The 22105-nt window shown below is 45.1% G+C and overlaps 1 protein-coding gene across 18 annotated transcripts in view; it reads right to left on the minus strand.

Annotated features, from left to right (window-relative positions):
* The window catches only part of Dgki (diacylglycerol kinase iota), a 450953-nt gene extending 437236 nt beyond the window's left edge, over positions 1 to 13717 (minus strand). For 10 of the 18 annotated variants that reach the window (XM_052721143.1, XM_052721133.1, XM_052721139.1 and 7 more), the window contains exon 1: positions 13300 to 13716. In XM_052721143.1, the coding sequence (XP_052577103.1) occupies positions 13300 to 13685 (386 nt within the window). In that variant the 5' untranslated portion in view covers positions 13686 to 13716. Of the gene's footprint in view, positions 1 to 13299 lie in introns of all 18 variants that reach the window. The other 8 variants (XM_052721145.1, XM_052721140.1, XM_052721134.1 and 5 more) reach the window with 4 other exon arrangements.
* Between the last annotated feature and the right edge of the window lie 8388 nt (positions 13718 to 22105).

Here is a 22105-nt window from a genome sequence, read left to right on the forward strand (position 1 = left end):
GATCAGAATTTCTACATTTATACAGACGTGAGGAAGAGAGTCACACCTAAGGGCACTGGCCAGGATGTTCTGAGATTCATATCCCGGCTTCATTGCTTGTTGGCTGATGTGTTATTTCAGCGTCTTATGCCTCAGTTTCCTGTTCTATACAGCTATGGATAGTAGAAGTGTCTCCCCTATAAAAATGCTGTAAGAGTTAACTGAAATCATATGCGTACGGCACTTAGCAAGGTGCCTTTCTTAGCACACAGTAGGGCTCAGTTGATGTTCCTGGTACAGCTCTGAGAGGTGCCAAGGGTAGATCACCGAGCACCTCCCAGACATGCCTCTCCTGACACCTGGATCTGTCTTCCCGGGGTTGTACCAAGTGGGAGTCACTGGTCTCCACCCTCTTTTCCTCAGCCTTGCTTGATTGATTCCCCTCTCACAGACAATGGGTTCCTGTAACCAGAGCCGCTTCACCAAAGATCTTCCAAGTGACTGTTAAGAAGTACACAGGAGGCCGGGCGGTGGTGGCGCACGCCTTTAATCCCAGCACTCGGGAGGCAGAGCCAGGCGGATCTCTGTGAGTTCGAGGCCAGCCTGGGCTACCAAGTGAGTTCCAGGACAGGCGCAAAGCTACACAGAGAAACCCTGTCTCGAAAAAACAAACAAACAAAAAAAGAAGTACACAGGAAAAATCTGCGAGTGGCATCAGTTGCTGGAGAGATGGGAGTAACCGTCTACCGTGTATGAACTTGTCCATGTATTACTACTTCCAGACACTACTTTTAGTTCCTGGAAGAGATACTCTGCCTTAAATGGGAGGGGAACTTACTGGAAGGTAGAGGCAGTTTCTAAGCATCCCAGCTACTCCAGAAAGAGGCGTTTTCTCTCAGGTGGCTGGGTAGGTGGTAAGTGGGGGGCAGTCGTGTACAGCGCACTCTTGGAAAGCACAAAGTGTGATCACTCCTACAACTACCACGGAACAACCGTGCCTTCTGACTATGCCTAGAAGGAAGTGACAGGCCTCCCTTTGAACTCATGCTCTCTTTCCTGGTAAAATGGAACTCCATGGCTTAAGCTAGCCCATGTAGAGTGTTTTATTTCTTTCCAAAAATCTTCAGTTGCCAGAAAATATTGATACGATGAAATCATAGCCATCATCCTACTTCTCGGCGGCAACCAAATTCTGTTCTGGGCCAAGTTACTTCAAACAACCTAAACTATCCAGAACACCCCTTTGGGATGGGACCTCTCATGTGATATGAAATGTGGCCTCAGAACATACCTGCATGTCAACTATCTTTCCTGAAGAGGACTCCAAAGTCCTTAAAGCTGCTCTTGTTGCCTACAGCTAGCCATAAACAGAAGGTGAAAGTCTGTATTAGGTAATCGGCTACACTGAATTTCCTCCATACATTCCACAAAAAAAAGTTGGGGTGGTTACTTCTTCCCCTAAAGTCACTGAGCTGCCAGAACATGTGCTCTGCGGAGACCTGAAATGCAGTTGCTATAAAAACGACATGCTATTCTTGGAAAACCCATGTCATTACTTGAACTGGAACTCCCTTACAATGAAATGGCTGCTGCTTAGCAACTAATGCAAAGGAAGAGCCCAACTCCCTCCCTCCCTCCCTCCCTTCCCCCCCTCCCTCCACACCCCGTCTCATTTTCTTCCCTCTCCTAGTAAGAGGTGTACTAAACGGGGACCAGAGAAGGGTAATGGGATGGCAATGAGGTCATCCTTGCCGTCGATGCCATATGGATTTGGTGTGTGCCAGTGGGTAATTGATTCCATCTCCGGCTATTGTGATTAATAATGGAGATAAACTCGAGTAAATAAAATGAACAAGGGGGCAATGCAGCTAGCTGTCTTTCCATAGAGTCACTTGAGGAAACAATGTCTGAAATAAAAAGAAAGTGGGACCCGAGATTCAAAGCCCGACGTGGATCTGGCAGTGCCCCTCGTTGGCACACGGCCCTAAGGAAGTCACTGGGCTGCCGTGGCTGTGTTTCCTTCCGTCTGCACTGACTGTGGAAACAACACAGGGAGCCTCGGATTGTTTTGCAGTTAAAATGAGATCACTGATGGGAAAGGGGCTTACTAACGCTAAGCCTGAAATGCAGCACACACATTTTTATTATTATTAAGTAACCTAAATTTAGTTGGTATTAACAGTTAAAGAAAGCTCCAGAAATTGGTCTTAAGAGAAAATCCCTTAGATTCTGTTGTAAGTAGTCTCATACTGGCTCATAGAAAGCTTCAGTTTTAATCTTTAAATAGCTTCAGCATTTATTTTCCCAAGACATTCTCAAGGTTTCTTCAAATGTAAAAATGACTCAGGTTTTTTGACGTGCTGCTCTGGAACCTTCTAGGTGTCTATAAGTGCACACATGAACATACTTATGAACTCTGATGAGTACCGCTGTGGAAAAGCTAATGTAAACACAAGCAGCCTGAACAGCTCACTGGTTAAAAAGGAAAGGCCCACCTCTTCTAAGGATATATACTTCTGATCATCGAATGGTGGTGATTACCAGTCCAGCCCCAAAACATGCTCATATGTTCATTAGTCCTAACTTCTTTACTGGACTCCATGGCCATCACTGACTTTTCTTTAAGTTTCACTCTGATTACAAATCATGAGGTCTTACCCTGCTGGTAGAATTTAAAAGGATCAGTGCCAGTCTCTAATCCCCACAATCATTTATGAATCCCCGGAAGCTAGATTTGCCTTCTCCATTCCTTTGGAATGGAAAGTTCACATTGTTTTAAAGGAGTCAGCATGGAAAGTTCAGTCTTATCCTCCCTACAAGTGGAAGCAGCAGGTGTCCACCCAGACCTGAGTCTTGTGCTGGGGCACAAAACAAACATGCCAATGGTCCTGGGTAAGGCCTTTCTCCAAGTCCTGGGTGAGTCCTGTCTAGGCCCGCTGAAATTTAATGCATGCCACGCACACTGCCCTGGGGAGTTTGGTCTACAAGACACTACAATGTGAAAATCTGACTCTTTGCACACCAAAAATGGGAAAGAGTTAAAGAGTAACCAAAATGAGAAGCTGCACTTGGGAAGCAGTGTGTGGTGAGAAGTACGTAAATAGAAACACAGATCTTAGCCTGCCACTTAACCAGCTGTGTGACCGTGGGGAAACTGCCAACACTGCAAATTTCGATGTCCTTATCAATACGATGGACACAGTAGTAGTCCCTTCCTAATCACAAGCTCATCGAAATGCTGCATACTGGATGTTTAGCAGCTCCGGAGCAAAGCCACTAACTGGGGTTGGTTACTGTTCCTGGGTGGGAAGATATCTTAGAGTAGATGCTTAGCCCTGCACTTTACAAGGAGTTTGAGAAGTACATAGGTTGCCTTTGTTGCCTCGAGAATGGTTCAGAGACCATGTGGATGGCAAAAATAGGAATGTCCGTGACTTCCTAAGACTCTGCGAGAAAACATAAAGTGTGTTGGTGTTGCAGGCTCAATGTCTGTGCTTACTTCCTACCCCCAGAAAACCCACATGGTCCTGACTATGTCATTTCAGCCCTATAACATACATACATGAAGTCCTAACTAATTTTTCTATGGAGGTCTAACATCTCCTTTGTATGTTGAAATCCTAACCTCCAAAGTGATAAGGGGAGGGGGGGATGATTAGATCATGAAAAGTGACTCCCTCTCATCAGTGAGATTGGCAGAGGCACACCCCATTTTGGCTCTCTACTCTCAGCCACGTGGGAACACAGCAAGATCGCAGCCATAGGCAACCCAGAAGAGAGCCCTCTCCAGAACCTGACCATCCAGGCCCCCAGGTCTCAGACTTGAGCCTCTAGTGCTATGTTGTTTACAAGCCATTTGGGCTACAGTACTTTGTACAGCAGGTGCAGGTGACTCTGATGGCTGAGAAGGCCGCATGGCCTCCACGGTTTTTCTCCTTCCTTCAAACTTCAAATGTTAGAGATCGCATTTCAAGTAGAAAGAGACAAGAGCATGCCACAGCTCCATCTCTACAAGGACAAGGGGTCAATTTAAAAGAGAGAATCTATTTTTAATCAAGCTTTTCCATCAAAAACCTCTACAGGGAATGCTCTCCATCTGAGTGCCTTGCCTCAAAACCTGTCACACACAATGATTAAATCTCCAGTCCTTTTGGCCTGAGAAATGTTCAGAAGTTTCCCTTAAAATGATATGTGAAATCCCCTTTTCAAACCGCTTCCACACAAGCTCAGATACAGCTCCTCTTATCTCTAAACAAATTGCCTTCAAGTTTGTTTTTTGAATAAAAATGAACTTTATAGGAGGCTGGGGAGATGATTCAAACTGTAAATACCTGCTGTTAAAAGATGAGGACTTGAATTCAGATCGCCAACACCCACGTAAATGTCAGATCAGCATGGCATCCTGCTTATAATTGCAGTGCTTAGAAGGGAGAGACGAGAGACACCTAGAGCAAGCTGCCAGCTAGACTAGCCGCATCAGTGGGCTCAGGGTTCAAGAGGGAGGCAATACCTCAACATGCACAGTGGAGACCAAGTGGGAGAGACCCCTGACATCAATGCCTAGACATACATACACGTGAACATGCACCAGCACACACACACACAGGCGCGCACACACGTACATGAACTACAAGAACACACATATACACATACCACACACACATGCAAAAAATAGTAATTTTCCCAGAGATCTGACACATCTCACACATACACACTTTAACAAATATTCGTCACTTTAAGGAATCCACTTTCTACTTCCTACAAATCTACAAAAGCAGCCATCCACCTTATCTTTGTCTCCAGAGGAAAATATGTTACCCATACACACCCCATCATTGACATCAGAGTCTTGAGCTGGTTTTATGTACTCAACAATAAAGCCATCTAAAGTTCTTTAAAAATAAATGCTATTCTTTGGCCTGGTTGAGCTGACTGATAGAACATCCCAGCAGGTTAGGTCTCCTATTTCTGAAATAATCCAGACCAGGGAAGTTTTTTTTGTTTTGTTTTTTTTTTTTCCATTCTGATTGTCAGGATACGCCAGTCAGCCACTGTCTGAATTTAAAGGGAGACATCATCAGGACAAGGCAGGAGAGATGTTTTGTGTCCTGCAGTCACAGGTAATAGCTCTGTCCTTATTCCTGACACTGCAGAGCTCTGCCACCCCTGACCCAGATCTCCAGGTCAGGATTCCTACTCTCAGAGGGCCAGCTGGAAGCCTGGGTCACTGCACCCTGACTCCCTACACACTGATGCGGCCTGGCTTCTCTGCTCCCGGCCTTCTGCCTGCTCCAGTGTCCAGACCTCTCCACAGCAGAATCCCTTTTCACTGCCCGGTAAGAATGAAGTACATTCTAATCCATTCTGGAAGTATGCTATTAGAAATCAGGAGAAATTCTACATTGCCATGCATGCCCAAACCTGTAGGTTTTCATATCTCAGTGGATGTCTACCTCATTTTCATATTATCTGAATCATGTTACTGTCAGTCACAGACACGGGACAGATGGTCAACAGTTTGAAGAATAATACATTTTCCTGCCATGTCACTGAACTTCCACATAGAAAACACCATCCTTGCAAGCACACCTATGACATTTGCTTTGTGGGAGCCAGAATTGTATCAGCTCATTTAAACTAGAAATATTCCCACAGGGTGAGTACTACCATATCGAACATTTTACAGACAGGGAAACTAAGGCATACCAAGGCCTTAAGGGACTTGCCGAACAACAACACACGGTGAGTAGGCAGAAGTAATTACTGGGACCTCAGTGATGAGGCTCAGGGCTCTTAAACGCCAACTCAGAGAGTAATCAACGGGTGAAAAGGAGATGATCACTCTTTAAACTTCCAGTGTTTCCCTCACACCCAACAAAAGCCAGAGTATTTGTGTAGCAAAGCCAGAACCAGTTCTTACCAGATAGCTATTTGTGAGTCTAAAATGTAAAGGCAAATCTCCACTTGAGCAAATCTCATGGAAGTTTGATGCAAGAACCATGAAATTCCCTTTAAGCGCTGGTGTTTGCTCCATTCCAAAGTTCACAAAACTCAGGACTAGAAAGAGCATCAGCAGCCAGTGGCTCACACCCTTAATCCCGGCACTCGGGAGGCAGAGTCAGTTGGATCTCTGTGAGTTCCAGGCCAGCCTGGTCCATAGAGTAAGATCCAGGACAGACATCAAAACTACACGGAGAAAACCTGTCTCAAAAAAACAAAACAAACAAACAAAAAAAGAGCATCAGCATTTACCTGCTAAGACCTTTCCCTATGGCTTTCCGTGTGACGGCCCCCTCCTTCAGCCAGTGTGCACACATCTAAAACACAATGACTTACTTTTCTCTAGAATAATCCAAGCTTGACCAGACCACTCCTCTTTGAATACTAGGGAAGTTGGCAAACTCACAAGCCATTCTCTCGTTCAGTATAGGACACACAAGTATGAAAAGCAGCTGTCACTCTTTTGAAGAGTTTGTTATTAAGCAAATTATAAACAAAGGTCAGAGTCACAGAGCTAAAGCATTCAAGTAACCTTACACACACACACACACACACACACACACACACACACACACACACACACACTCATGCACGCACCATTCAGATGGGTGAAGTAACACATAGCCTAGGTTGTTGGAGTGGCCAGACAGAGTGGACCCCAGTCAGGAGAGACCCCAGGAATGCTGGGTTGAAACTTCTACTCACAGAAAGAAACACGGACAGAAAATTTTCTCCCTGGGGAGAAAATCAATACTGGCCCTTGGGAAGGGATGAGACAGACAGAAGGAGAACCAGAGAGGTAATTAGTGCTGCTCAGAAAGCAAATTAAGGCCCTTTCTCTGACAAGCTGCAAATGGATGGGTAAGGAAGAGCTTCTGCCGCCCTCCTCCGGCCTCCAACAGCTGGCTAGATGGCTAGAGCAGGTACTCCAGAGGAAGTTGAAAACAGAAACGCAGCTCTGGGCTGCTAAGGAGAGTGTCCGTGAGAGAAAGGCAGAAGACGGGAAAATGGTATTTACAACGGACCCCAACGAGGCAAGAGTAGCTGCTTATTTAAAGTTGATGATTAAGTTTATTCACTCAATAAATATTTATCTTCTATCTACCAATCAAGAAGAACAAGATTCTTCAAGGCAGCTAACCCAGTTGAGGACCCACATGAGGACCACCTGAACGTGGGCCCTCAGCGCTCCCACCTTCTGAGGAGTTTGCTGGCACACAAGCCAGAGAGACCCTATGAGAGCACTGTGCTCAAACAGGCCTAGCTTGGTATTTTATTTCTTTAATCTTTCGCATTATGCTGGTTTGCTGTGGCTGGCAGTATGTTCCAGCCAGGTCAAAGAATTAGAAATTAGTCTGTTTTATCATTATTTTGTGCACATTCCACCTTCCTCTGGTATCCATCCGAAGAGCCACACGCCACTGAATGTAGCAGCTCTCACAAGATGGAGACTCAGAAGAAACCATCAGTCTCCATAGGATTAGTATGACCAAGGCGAACCCAAGTTAGAGAACAAATGTCTAGCCCAAAAGTAACAGTGGCTTCTCCAGATGCCTCTGGTCTCACAGGGGTCTCAACCCCAAGTATGCCTTGGGCTGGCAGAGAACACATGTACCCCAGATCCTAGCCCAGAAGAATGGAGAGGTGCAGAAACCAGGTTGGCCCTCCCTGGGAGTCCTCATTTTCTCAGATTAGAAAGTAGAGTTGGAAAGAGCTAGCTCTCCTCTAGTTTAATTTGGCCCCATGAGGCAATACCACTGTTGCCACAACAGAACTAAACACCAGCAAAGCGCTCTTCCACTTCTCCAGCCCCCAACTCCGTAAGGCTCAGCGTGAGAACTCTCCCATGCAAAAGGGAGAAAAGAATCAAGTCCAACCTCTCAACGATCAATGTCAGCAGACATGCTCCGGACAGCAGTTAGTCTGAAATCTCACCTGGTATGTGTCCCAGGTGAGGAAGCCAACACTTGGTGGTATATAAATAATGACTGGAGGCAGATACTAAATTACAGGCAGTGTTTCTGCCTCATCCTGAAGTCTTGATCTAACCAATGTATGAAACAGCACAGATGTTCAGAGCTGCCTTCGTAAAGAAGAATGCTACACTCTGATGCTCAGGAGAGACAGTGTTCTCTGTATGCTACTAACCCCAAAGCAAAGAAAAGCCATGCCCATGCTTATCCTGTTTAGCATCCAATGCCTCAGTTGTCGTTTAATAATACAGTCTTGTTGGGGGGAACAGAACACAACACGGGAGTGCAGTGAGTCCTCTGTGTCTGCAAGTTCTACCATTATAGACTCAACTAATCACAGACTGAAAATATTCGGAAAAAAAAGAAAAGAAAACTCATTGTTTCTGGACTGAACATGCCATATGGTCATTACTCTTTTTATAATAGTATCTGACAACTATTTAGATCGCATTAACATTGTATTGGGTATTTTAAGTAATGGAGATGATTTAAGGTTTATGAAAAGGTGCAAATGGGTTATATGTGAATGTGATGCTATTCTACCGAAGGGGCTTGAGTGTCTGCAGATGTTCATGTCTGCACAGTAGTCCTGGAACTAATCCCCCACAACCTCCAAGGGACAACTCTACTCTGTTGTTGTCCACACAGTCAAGGACTGAGAGCCCCCTTCCCACCAGCTGTCTACTCTAAGAAGTTTCATGTTCCTTGCCATTGCTTCTATATTACACTAGAAACTTCCTGTGAGAAAGGTCAAGTGTGACCACCAAGGCTTTCAAGTGAAGAAACTGAAGCCTGTGCATAAACACTGGTAACTACCAGGGCCTCCTTACAAGCAAGCCTGTACTTTCTCCTTCACCGTGTGTTGCCCAAAGAGGAAAGGCAGCAGCTTTGCAACAAGCCCCGCTGCACCTACACAGCACCTGTAGGAATTATTTTAAAAGTGCATAAACTTGTAACATGGGTGTCTTGGTGGAGATAACAGGTGTCTCGGAGGTGGTTTTGTTCTCAGAAGCAAAACCAAACAATTTGCTGAGAATCATGAATTTATATTCATTTCCAATTCTGAAATAGTAGAGGGTGTCTGAAGGCACTAGCCATAGAGACAAAGGCAAAGAGCTTCAGCCCAAAGAAAGAAACATACAAGGAGGAGAAGGGAGAGCACACGCCTTTAACTCCAGCACTCAGGAGGCAGAGGCAGGTGGACCTCTGTGATTTTGAGACCAGCCTGGTCTACAGAGTGAGTTCCAGGATAGCCAGAGCTATGCAGAGAGACACTGTCACAATTTAAGAGAGAGAGAGAGAGAGAGAGAGAGAGAGAGAGAGAGAGAGAGAGAGAGAGAGAGAGAGAGAGAGCAGGGAGACCTCCAGCATCTTGTGGGTGAGGTGAAAAGTCAGCACACACACACACACACACACACACACACACACACACACACACACACTCATCCACGTATACACACATTCAAACCTAACACAGACACTTGAAGCAAACAGAAAGATGCAGTCTAAAGAGAAAGTCCTTTAGAGTCAGATCTGCCTCCAGCCCAAGGCCCATGCCTCAGGTTCCTTTTCTACAAGACAGAAATAGTCCAGTCATATCACAGGGCCACCCTGAAGCTCAGATAAGACTCAATATACAAGTCTGGGGAGAAGGCTCGGGAGATAAAGCTCTGGTCCGGCCAGCATGGGGAGCAGAGTTCAGATCCGAGATCTACTTAGAAACTGAGCTGGTGTGGTGGCCGTCTGTAATCTCAGAGCTTGAGAGTCAGAGACAGGGCATCTATTCCCGGAGCAAGCTAGTGAGCTAGACTAGTCAGAATCAGACAGCTCCAAGTTGAGTGAGAGACCATGCCTCAATAAATAAAGTGAAGAGAAATTTTAAAAAGACAATGTCAACTTCAGCCCTCCATGTGAGCGCACGCACACATGTGCGCACACACATGTACCCACACACATTAGCATGTACATGCACATCTACACACATGTACCCACACCCATGCTTACACACACGTATACACACATGCACATAAAAAAGATACAATATGCTATAATACTTCCCACAGTGCCTGACAAACAGAACACAAAAAATACCAACTACCTTCTCTCTCTCTCCCTCTCCTTCTCTGTGTCTTTCTGGGTTTTTCCCCCTTTTCATTTTACTGACTTAAAATACTTACAGCAGTTTTAAAAAAGCATTCCTCCATATTACACAGTCATTTACACATATGTATCTGTTGCAGCACCATAATTTGCGAAGAAAAAGGAAGTAGTAATTTTAACAGAAAAGTGCCAGATCACTTGCATTGCCTGCTAAAACCTTTAGCTCTACAGACTACGGGGACTATTTGCTCTTGGGGTGCAGAAATAAAGGAAAAATTCTCTTAGGAAAAATCATCCCCCCAAAAAGAACAGCCAACAAAGAAAAGATAATGAGGGGAAGTCTAAGGGTATATAAAGGAGTTTATTTTACTTAACAAAGTAAAAGTCAGCAAAATGAATAATCTGCCTGCCTCCAGAAACGGTTATTTAAAGGCTTTTTGTAAAGGGCTCTGGTTCCTAAAAAGACAGGAGTCACTGCATATGCCCACCCACTCTCCATTTATTTTTAAACTCTAGCTTATATGTTCCTTAGCAACAAGAGGAACAGATGAGACCCTCCCTACACACACATACACACACACACACACACACACACACACACACACACACACTCCTCCAAAGCCCCCTTCTCTCACACCAACTTTCACTCTACAAATATTCATGTTCTTCAAGACATTTCCACCTGCTCAAGAATCTCCACGTCACCACCTCAAATGATCCCCTTACATGGAAGCTGTACCTCCTACTCAGATACACACTTCTGCATAGACTCTATGCCCCAGGGCCGTCCTGACTCTTCTCCATGAACTCCCACCAGTCCCCATCCTAAGCTGCACCCAGAATCCTCAGGATCAGATGGAGGCAGTGGGGTACACCCTGAGGAGCCAACACCCAACTCCAGACCAAATTGCTCCTTGCTTACAAATCCCTCATCCGCCTTTTGTCAGAACCCTCAGATCCAGCCCCATCTCTGAGTTCAGCACAAAAGGCCACCATGGCAAACAGGTAGACCATTATTAGTTCTGACTCTAAAAAATAAATAAATAGCAGTGACCAAAATACAGAGCTTACTCAGGATAAACACATGCCAGGTGAGATCACTACTCACTGCCCTTCTTGCCTTTGAGACTATCTGGCTTGGTTTGGCTGGGCAGTTTATGGGTTCAAGGGTCAATTGTTGAGCCTTTGAGACAGCAACTCACAGGCAGTGATGTGTAAGCATCACATAAGGAGTGTGATAACCGTCCTCACCCACAGAGAGTGGAGGCTGTACACCTTGGGACAGCCACCTGAGGTGCTTTGTGTGCCAAGTGTCACTACCTTGGAATCGGTGAGGCTTTATTTAAAAAGAAATCGCATCCAAGAAATAAAACCCACCACTGTGGGGTTCAAGACAGGCCAGTATCATGTGCTATTCCTCTCTTGCTGCTGTTTGCACGGCTGTGTTTGTGTGTGTACACACGTCCACGTGCCTGTGGGAACATGCCAGCCAGAGAGCTGCAGTCCCAACAGTATGCTTTTCCAGGAGAGAGGCTCAGAGAATGACCCCTGCCAAGAGGCAAGCTGAAGAGATTTCCCTTGCAAATTCTGGCTTCACAGCCCTACCCAATAAGGAGTCTCATGAATACCAATGACCCAGGAGCCTCTCTTAGCCCAGAAGCCCAGACCCACAATGTACTTCACATAATAACACCACCACCACCACCCCCCGCAACTTCCAGCTCCTAAATTAGGCTGAATAGAGTCCCTGTTCCCCTAAGAGCCAGACAGACCATCAGAAGTAGAACTGCCTGTGTCCTAGCATACCTCCCTAGAGCTACCCCACTCCCCACCACCTGCCTATTTTTAGAAACCGAAAATATAAAAAGAAAGCTCCATTTGGATCTGATCTGTGTGAGTAACTAAGAGAACAGCTCAGGTGGGAAACCCCCTCTTTGTGGAGAAGAAAATGCAAGCGATGGGTGCAGCAGCAACCACCTGGCTAAAGACCATTTAGGAAACAGCAGAAGCCGGCAAGGAGACACAGAGCACATGCCCTGGTGACAGGGCCTCCGGTCCAGGCAATGCCTGTGGGGATCCCAATGATTCACACACCTGCCCCCATAAACAGAGCACACCCTCGCAACCCACACACCTCTGTCATCTGCTTTTGCTTACATAACAGCACATGGTGTGACAGGCTTAATACTTTGGATGGTTTTTCTAAAAGGGACTGCTAACCCCAAGAGGAAGAAGGCTACCAAGATGCTTTCACCGACCCCTTTTCAAGTATTACTCTGAGAACCAGCAAGTACAAGCCTTCGTAAATCTCTGCTTGGTTATTGCCTAAACTTTTTTTTTAACCCACCACTGAAGGTGGTCTGGGCACCTTCTCTCTTGTTTGGGAATGGGAGAGGAGTGTAGGGAACCCATTTAGTCCTCACTTTGGTTCAAACTCTGACACATCCTGGGCTTCTTTAAATGTAATTGGGTGGACATTCATCCTCCACTGACATCCATCCTCAGGTGCCAGTACGGTCTCTTCTCACCCTCACCCATAGCTTGGGAGTAGGCTGCCCACATCATCTGCTGGGCACACTGAAAGAGGGAGAGAACACACGTGCACGTAATCCCAACACCTACTGACAGACCTCCAAATAGAGACCCATATCTCCCTGGTCCTTAACAGGAGATTTCAAGACAAGAACTTCCTTAAGGATTTCTCTTCTGCATAGGGTTGTTCTTTCCTGCCTGTCAGAACAGATCTCAGCTATCCAGTTAGTGCCCAAGGCTCACCAGGGAACTCTGAAAGGCATGGGGAGTGCTGGAAATGACACCAGCCTAGGGGCAACTTTGACGACTTTTCTCTAAACTGGGCATGTCTGGGTCTGCACCCACTACCCATACACTCACAGATGCGGTTTTGATCTTGTTCTGACCTTAGCGTTCTCTCCTGTTAGGAATGCACTCCTCCCTGGTGTTGCAGGGACAAGCTGGGGGCATCCCGCTTCTTCCCTCCGGCCCAGAATTAAAGGATGAGTAGAGAACAACACATATCCCCAGGAGAGGGAAGGAGGGGAGAGACAGACAGAGATTCAGAGACAGAAAAAGGAAGGGGGAGAGGCAGAGACACAGAGAGAGTTGAGGAGAGAGAAAGAGACGGAGATACTGAGAGGGAGCGTCCTAACTCCACAGAAGTACCTCTCTGGAGCTAGAGCAAGTGTCCCCCGCCCTGGGCGGCACCTGTCTCGCTGGCTCCCGCGCCTACCTGTAAGAGACCTGCTTCCGGAAAGTTAAGTCCCTCAGCTTCTCCTCCAGCGCCTCTTCCTTCTCCTTCTGTCCGGCGGCCGCGGGCTCCTCCAGGGCAGCAGCAGCCGCTGCCCCTGCACCCCGCGGGTCCGCGCCGCCCTCGGCGCCTAGGCAGCAGCTCCCGGCGCCGCTTCCGCTGCTGCTGCTGCCGCCCGTCGCCCCTTTCTCCTCTCCCGCCGAGGAGCTGGGGTTCATGGCGACCGCTCCGGCGGCCGCGGAGGAAGCCGAGGCGGTGCGGCTGCAAAGGCCGGGCGGGCTGAGGGCGCTGGAGGCAGCGGGAGCGCGGGCAGGTCCGCGCGCCGCTGGCAGGGGCAGCAAATGGCAGCCCCTTCCCGCAGCATCCATCCGCGGCTGCACCGCACCGGGGCATTGTGGGAAACTCCGTGCCTCCACTCCCCCTCCCCAACCAATCAGAGGCCACCTCTCTCCGCCTCCCCTTGGCCTCGCCCGACTAGCCGGCTCCCTCCAATTCTCCCACCCCCTCTCCTTTTTCTAAATCCAGAGCAAAAGCCGGGGTTGAACTTGAACTCTGCCTGCAGGCAATGGACTGCAATGGAGCAGGGAGAGGCAGGGATGGGGAGCCACAGGGCTTGGGACGCTGGGGACGAACACTGGCCATCAGGAAAGGAGAGTGTCCTGGGAAACTTGGAGGCAAGCCTGCCGCGCCCTGGTTAGCGCACAAGGGAAGCGGACTGAGACCCAGGAGCTACTATGCCCTAGCAGTGGCTGGTGAGCTGCTGGGTATGGCTTGGTCCCAGTCCACTGATGCCAGATTCCCAGGCAGCGTTTTCTCCGTCACCTCCTTGCAGCATCAGAACTGGTGCCAGGCAATAACCTCCAGACGTGGGGGACCTTTGGGGGGATGTATCTGGAGCACTATTGGTAGGAACCTCGGGGGGAATTCGTTAATCATGTGAATTATAGAGGGGGTTAGATTAAAGCGCCAGTTTCTTCTTCTCAAGGAGAGGGTTGGGACGTCTTCATCCGTGAACGCCCTCGCCCAGATCCTCGCTTGATGCCTTCCAAAAGCTTAGAAGTGCTCCCTAAACAGCTGTTAATTAGATTGAATCGGATCACAGGATCCTCGGTGAAGCAGAAGTCTGAGAGCATCCCTGAGGCAGAAGTGAGGACCTGAGAAGCCTCGTGCTGTGGTTTCCCAAGATGTGGATTCGCAAGAGGAGGAGAAGAGGGGCTCGCCCAGGAAGGGGCTTCTACCAGTTCAGAACCCAAGGCTGAAACCAACTGCGCTGTAGGAATGTAACGACTGCTCCTCTCTCTCTCCGTTTTTGTTTCTAAGATTATTGAAGTCTGTGCAATTTGAACGATGGGCTGCAAAGTGTTTAAGACAGATCATTTTCTAAATTAGAGGGTTTTCACCCAAGAAATCTCTGCTGTCAGCAAACACAGGAAAGATCTATACTCAACAGTAGGTGTGTGTAACCAAACTACATACGTAGATGTACGTGCTAGTAAAGACGGATGTGAGAGCAGTCGCCGTCTGACTTTGCCTGAGCAGAAACCAATTCTTAGATTTCTCTGCCGTTCTTTTGCCACGACTAAAATCAGGAGCTTGAGCAAAGGCATCTCAAACCTCTTCCAGCTCTCACAGTCTGCAATTCCTCTCACATGCACATTATGTAAGACAGAGAGGTAGGGACATTTCCAGGGAGAAATGAAGAAAGAATACCTGTTGGGGGTCAGCACTTCATACACACACACACACACACACACACACACACACACACACACACACACACACACACACACTCACACACACCCCTGCATTTCTGTAACACCTTTCGAGTAACTCTCTTCACACCCAGGTTTCTTGGTGGTGACTGGTCTTTCTGCCTCCCTGAAATAGTGTACCTCCTCTTCAGAAGAGACCTTTAGCCACTTTTACGACAAGATCCACAAACATCTAGATTAAATATCCACCACTCTAAATTCCTGGACCACTTTCCTCAGTAGCCTTATCTTCCCCAAACCACTTCTGCCATGCCACCCTTTGACTTTTAAATATTCCCAATGGAATATCATCCTTAGGGTAAAGTTCACATTGTTCTTGAGGTAGGTAGCTGATCTTTCAAGGCCATAGGAGTGCATGGTGGAGGACTTACCCACTTCCCCTTCACACCGTTATCACAGTTTCACCCAGAGCTGGCTTATGTGCAAATTCATTTCATCTACTTTCTGCTTTTCCCACTCTTATCCTTGCACACCACAGCCTGCTGTCTCCTATTCTATCTCCAATATCACCATGTTGTCTCCTTCTCCTCCATCAGATCTTCGTTTACATATCTGTCCCACCCAGAAGCCTCCGTTGATGACCCTTCTAGAATGTGTTGAATGTACATAAATAGACTTCCATCGTGTTAAGCTTGGACCACAGTAACTGTTTCTTGTCAGTCTCTCCCAAGTTGTGTGTTGAGGCTATATTATATCCTCTCTCTATTAATAAGCAGATCATACAGTATATGATAGGCATGCATATCATATGCTATCATTGATTCTCAAGAAAGAAGTTTATTTGGTTTTGAACATACCAAATACGCTCAAATTGATTTTCTGTGAAAGAAACACGAGTTTGAACTATAAAATGCCACTTGTTAGAATGATTTGCTAATAGATGGTGTTGGTGAAGATGATGGGTAGGTAAATTAAGGAAATTTGCTAACATCTATCAATATATGGAATGTATTACCTAAGCTAGGTGTTGGTGGCTCACACCTGTAACCTCAGCACTTACTAGAGAGAGGCAGGAGAATGTCTGAAAATTATAGGTTAATCTTGTTTATGTAGCAGGTTCCAGGCAGCCAGACTTACACAGCAAGACCATTTCTCCAAAAACAAAAACAAGAGAAAAAAAAAAGCATTTCCTAACTAACCCAACAATCCACTTCTCGAAATTTTCCCTCTGGTGTGTTAGTGAGGATTCTCATAATACTTAAGAGTGGAAACAGCCTAGTAATTCTACATTAACATTAATATATGACTAATTACCTATGAGGAATGAAATTCTCTGGAGCCATTTGGAGAAACAGGGGAAATTATATTATTATAAAATGATCTCAACAATAATAGTGTCAACTAAACAAGAAAATAAGGGTCAAGTAAAATGTTCATCATGCTACCACTAATGGGAAAACTAGGATCTATAGACATATACACACAACGTACATACTCATGCTTGGAAAGAAATTATTGAGATATATCAAAGTGAATATACATACAGAAAAAGAGAAAGCTATAAAGCAAAGCAGGGGAGCTCAAGCAAAGTTGAGCAAACCCAGCTAGAATCTTGAGATTTTGCATAATTCGATCAATATGTACTAACAGGAGACATTCTGTCTCCCAAGCTAATAGAAAAGCCTGCCCAACCTATCAGGGTGCATATTTGCATATTTAAAGAGTGTTTCTGTGGGCCGCTAAACAAAAGAAAATGAGTTTTTAAATCTTGGTCTGTGCATATGTGCCCTAAATTAAGACAGAGAGACATCTGGGAGGCACAGATAACTAAAGCATAAGAAAAATTAATTCCTCTATGGGAGGACCTTCTGAGAAGTTACTGGAAAGATAGACCACTTATTTTCTCTGATGCTGTACTAAGCAAACTTGGAATTGTTCACTCAGCATCCTGTTTTCCTTCTTATTGACCGAGACATGGAATTCCTCAACATGGATCAGAAGCATCCCAATCATAGAAAGGGACATTCTGTTTGAAAATGTGTATGATTCTGAGCGATATGGCTGCAAATAGAATGTGAACATTGCTGGGGACATGGAAACATTGGTTTCTGGACCCCAGAAGAACTGTAAGCCCATCACTGAACTCCACTCCATGCTCCATAACTTACCTTCCTATTATTATTGTCCTTCAGCTGAAGCAACTAACATTCAAATCTTATTGAACTTGGTCCTCCATATTAAAAGCTTGTTTTCACATTATTTCACATTTATTTATTTATTTATTTATTTATTTATTTATTTATTTACTTCCTTATTTTAGTGTGTGTGTGTGTACATGTACAGATGCTCATGTGTACCACGGGGGGGGGGGGGGGGGGGGATCCATTCTCTTCTTCCACCTTGTGGGTTCCAGGAATCAAGCTCAGGCTATCAGGCTTGGCAGAAATCTCCTTAGCCATCTCACTGGCCCCAGGCTTGCTTTTAAAAGGGAAGAAGATGTGAAGTGTGTACTTTGTTCTAAGTCAGTTGAGAAGGTGCTGGGACTAGAAATTTACCAGCCTATAAAACTACAAGGCAGATGACAATGCAACCATTATTCCTGAAATAAGTATGCAGGAATTTTTGTGTAATAACACAGGATCGTGTTTTGTAAAAAGCAGTCCCCACAGGCATGCATATATTGAAGATCTCGGTTGTTTATAGATCAAAAAGAATCATAAAGCTTTTACAAATGTGTATAAGAGAGACAGAAGGAAAGAGTGAGAAAGGAGGGAAATTACTATAACTAAATACCTAAGGCAGGCAAGGGTGAGGAGTGAGGGAAGGTGAGAAGGAGGGAGGGGAGGGGGAGAGAAGGGAAGAAGAGTGGAAAGAGGGAGGGAATGAAGATTTTTCTGGAGCTGTGTGTATCAAATTCCACAAACTGATGCCTGGAGTCTTCACAAAGTATGTAAGGCCATGCAGATCTCCCTAAGACTTCTTCTCTTCTACTCAGTACCCCAACCATCTGTCCCTCACCCAGGCTGGGCCAACTCACACCTCTGGACCCTACACTAGCTAGACCTTTACAGGAGGAAGCCACAAACCTTCACAGTTCACTCCACCAAGGCGTCTTGCTAAGTATTTCTCCTGACACCTCCAAGGCGACATTTATGAAGAATCTAACCATGTTTGATTAGGTAGCTGGGTGACAGTTGAATAAGCATTTGTGTCCTAACTTTAGTAGCCAGTTGAAGAAAAATGATACACATAAATTAAAACGAAAAGATAATGTGTACAAATACGTTCCTGTCTGAGTTCCTTGGAAACCAGATCCTGAGGCAAGGCTTGTAAACCAGGCATTTATTGGTGTCTTAGTTGGGGTTTCTATTGCTGTGATAGAACACCATGACCAAAGTATCTTGGGAAAGAAAGGGTTTATTTCAGCTTACAACTCTCAGGTCACTGAGGGAAGTCAGGACAGGAACTGACGCAGAGGCCATGGAGGAGTGCTGCTTACTGGCTTGCTCCTTGTGGTTTTCGCAATCTGCTTTCTTATAGCACCCAGGGCCACCAGCTCAGGGGTGGCCCCACCTACAATGGGCTGAGCTTTCCTGCATCTGCCATTAACCAAGAAAATCCCCCACAGGCCAGTCTGGTGGTGGCATGTTCTCGATTGAGTCTCCCTCTTCCAAAATGACTCTAATTTGTGTCAAGCTGATATAAAAGCAGCCAGCACAATTAAATCCTTGTCATTTTGATATGCACAAACACATAATTATTACAACATAACTTTTCCTTTCTTGTTCATTCCCCCAAATCTCATATTAGTATCAAAATCACAATATAAAACAGTGGAGAATTACAAATTTAGAACTCAGAAATATAGAGACAAGGAAAGTGTACTTATATGTGCTGCATTATTATGACTAAATACTCAAAGTAGGCAAATGTAATAGAGAAAATGGCTTATTTTACTCATAGTTCTGAAGTTTCAAAGGCATGATGCCAGCATTTGCTGGATTCAGGTAAGGACACCACGGATGACGGTGACACAATTTTGAGAACACAGGCAAGAGGGAATAAGAACTGCACACAGGAAGATAGGAAGACCTCCAAGTTGCACACTTTTTTTTTTTTTTTAAGTTTTTTGAGACAGGGTTTCTCTATGTAGCTTTGCGCCTTTCCTGGAACTCACTCTGTAGCCCAGGCTGGCCTCGAACTCATCCACCTGTCTCTGCCTTCCAAGTGCTGGGATTAAAGGCGTGCACCACCACCACCCAGCTAAATTGTACTCTTTCTACCATGTTGTCTAAACAGTGTATTCAGCCTGTGCCTTGCCCATTTTACAAACAGCTTTTGAGTCCACGTTGAGGGAGAGGGATGACTACAGCCCCTGGGTAGACCAATGAACCACACCTTCTGTCTGGAACCACCCAGGCAGCACAGACTGATTCATGATTTGCTCTTAAGCAAAGGGAGTCACCCTAAGTTTATCAGGGTGCAATGAGACTGTAGGGGCACACAAACATATTCAAATCAATCAGAGAAACCAGGAGCTTACCACACTCACCGGACCAAGGAAAGAGTGTGACTTCCTCACCTGGACCCCATAAAGTGGTAGACACTTAGCATTGTGACGGCGTGACCCCACGGAACTGACATCCAGTGTACATCAAAGACACAAAGGCAGAGAACACCTGATGGTCCCTGGAGCTTCAGCTAGGCTGAGTACCCTACTGTCGGGACTGCCTGCCCATCTGTCTGTTGGTCTCCTTCTTTCACCTCACAGCTAGACTCTACCCTGCAGTTTCAATTTGAGCCCTGACCCAGGAGCTCAGTCACAGTCCCTCCTAGCACTGGTCTTGGGTTGTTATCAATACAGATTCTATTAACATATCCATCAGTCTGCTACTGAAATCTTATGCACGCTACTGCCTCTTTGAAGTTGTATTCATTCTGTAAACCACAGAGAGAGAGAGAGAGAGAGAGAGAGAGAGAGAGAGAGAGAGAGAGAGAGAGAGAGATTGTGTGCTTTGTGACGTGTGCTATGAGAGTTAATATTAGTAATCAAGAAGAAGCTGCACTTGCCTCGCCCAGTCTACCAACACAGGCAGCATTATCTGGCAAATTGCTGCCATAAAAACTGTTGAGCCTTGTGAACTCATTGTTATTCCATGAATTCCAGTATTTCAGAAAGACACACGTTTGTCTATGTTTCCATCATAGAGAGTTCACAGCAAGAACGCACATTTCTCTACTTTCATATAAAGTTCAATCAAGGGTTCTTCCTGTGCATCTCCCGAAACCCTATCAAAGAAATGAAGCCAGTCTCGATTTTTAATGAACTCACCCTAATTTTCAGGGGTCACACACTGAACTTTTCTTTTTATTACAAACTTTTCTTGGGTCTCTTCTTTATGAACATGATGCTAAGGGTTCAAAGATGAACAAAATTTGATAGCTTTTTTGCATTGCCATGTAATTCTAATAAGTCAAAACCATTTCCTTCCTATTTCATTTAAACTTTGAAGTCATGCAGCAAATATGGCAGCCTTTTAAATTAACAATCAGTCACATCCCTTTACTTCCCCGTCATTCTGGGCAACAGAGATATACATGGGAAAAAACCCTCATACCCCCTTTAAGTGAAGTGTGAGGATGTGAATGATGAACTCAAAGTCAGACTACTTAGATGGCGCTTCCTGGGATAGGTTTTGATCAGAACACAGAAATAGCATAGCCCCCAGCCTTCCCTCTAATTCCCACATCAAGCTTAGAGAGCCAGTTCAATGTCTGGAGATGTGGTAGCCATCTTGTAGTCACGAAGCTAGACACCATGTACTAGGATGGAAAACTCAGAAGTGTGCCTTTGGTCTTCAATGACTTTCTTGTGTATTTCCCAGTGCAGGACACCCACTCCACAAGACTTTTTAATTATATGAGAAAATTAAACTCTGATCTGTTTAGCTACCTGCTGATTGCGTTTTAACTTGTTATTTACTCATTGCTGAAAGCATTCCTGTTACATGGCACAAATAAATTTATAGAGGTATTGAAGATAAAAATTCACATATTCACAATAAAATGTATCATATGGGATATTTGGACTTTATTCCAGTAAGGTTGTACTTTGTGGATATGTTCCAAAGTTAACTATGAAATTATCAATATTACTATTGAACTAAATCATCTTACATCTACAAACACGTCCTAAGAAGACAAGGCCCAGTACAGAAGGAGATCTGCTACAGGCTAGTTTTTAATGCTGGATAAACAAGGCAGTCAAAGAGGTCAGCAACAGGAAAATAAGTACAGTTGTGTCAGCACAGAACCAACACAAATTGCTGCTGGGATGCTATGTGAAATTATGGGCACATAAAATTAAGTGAGTCCATTAAAACTATGTAAAATAAGGATAAAGACAGAAAAGGAATACCCAAATAAGAAGAGTTGATTTTTAGACACTGGCTCGTTTTCTAAAATTATTCACAGCATGAATTATAAGATACTTTAAATCTTAAATACTATTTTAACAAGTACTGTGCTCCTTCAAAATGCCTTGTGCCTCTAGTGGGGACCGAAGTATCACAGACTATGGTTTGAAACACTGGGTGTAAAAGTCGAGCAAACAAGTGGCAAAAAGCATAAGGGTGAATTTTCAGTATCAGAAAAGCTCATAATGAGCAAAATGGTTTCTCTCAAGAGTGACCATGGAAGCTGGGCAGTGGTGGCACACACCTTTAATCCCAGCACTCAGGAGGCACAGACAGGCAGATCTCTGAGTTCAAGGCCAGCCTGGTCTACAGAGTGAGATCCAGGACAGGCACCAAAACTACACAGATAAACCCTGTCTTGTAAAATAAATAAATAAATAAATAAATAAATAAATAAATAAATAAATAAATAAATAAATAAATAAAATAAAAAGAATGACCATGGAGTAAAGAGCCAAACTCATTAGATGCATTTGGGTTTGTTTCTGATTTCCTTGCATATTTCAGACAGTGAGTTTATCTTAATAATTGCAGCTGTCTTTTGCACAAATAAGATGTCAGAGATAAGAGGGAGCTTGGAGATCATCTGCCATCGCCATT

The sequence above is a fragment of the Peromyscus californicus genome, unplaced genomic scaffold, assembly GCF_007827085.1.
Source record: "Peromyscus californicus insignis strain IS unplaced genomic scaffold, ASM782708v3 Scaffold_6__1_contigs__length_162567912, whole genome shotgun sequence".
Classification (NCBI taxonomy): domain Eukaryota; kingdom Metazoa; phylum Chordata; class Mammalia; order Rodentia; family Cricetidae; genus Peromyscus; species Peromyscus californicus.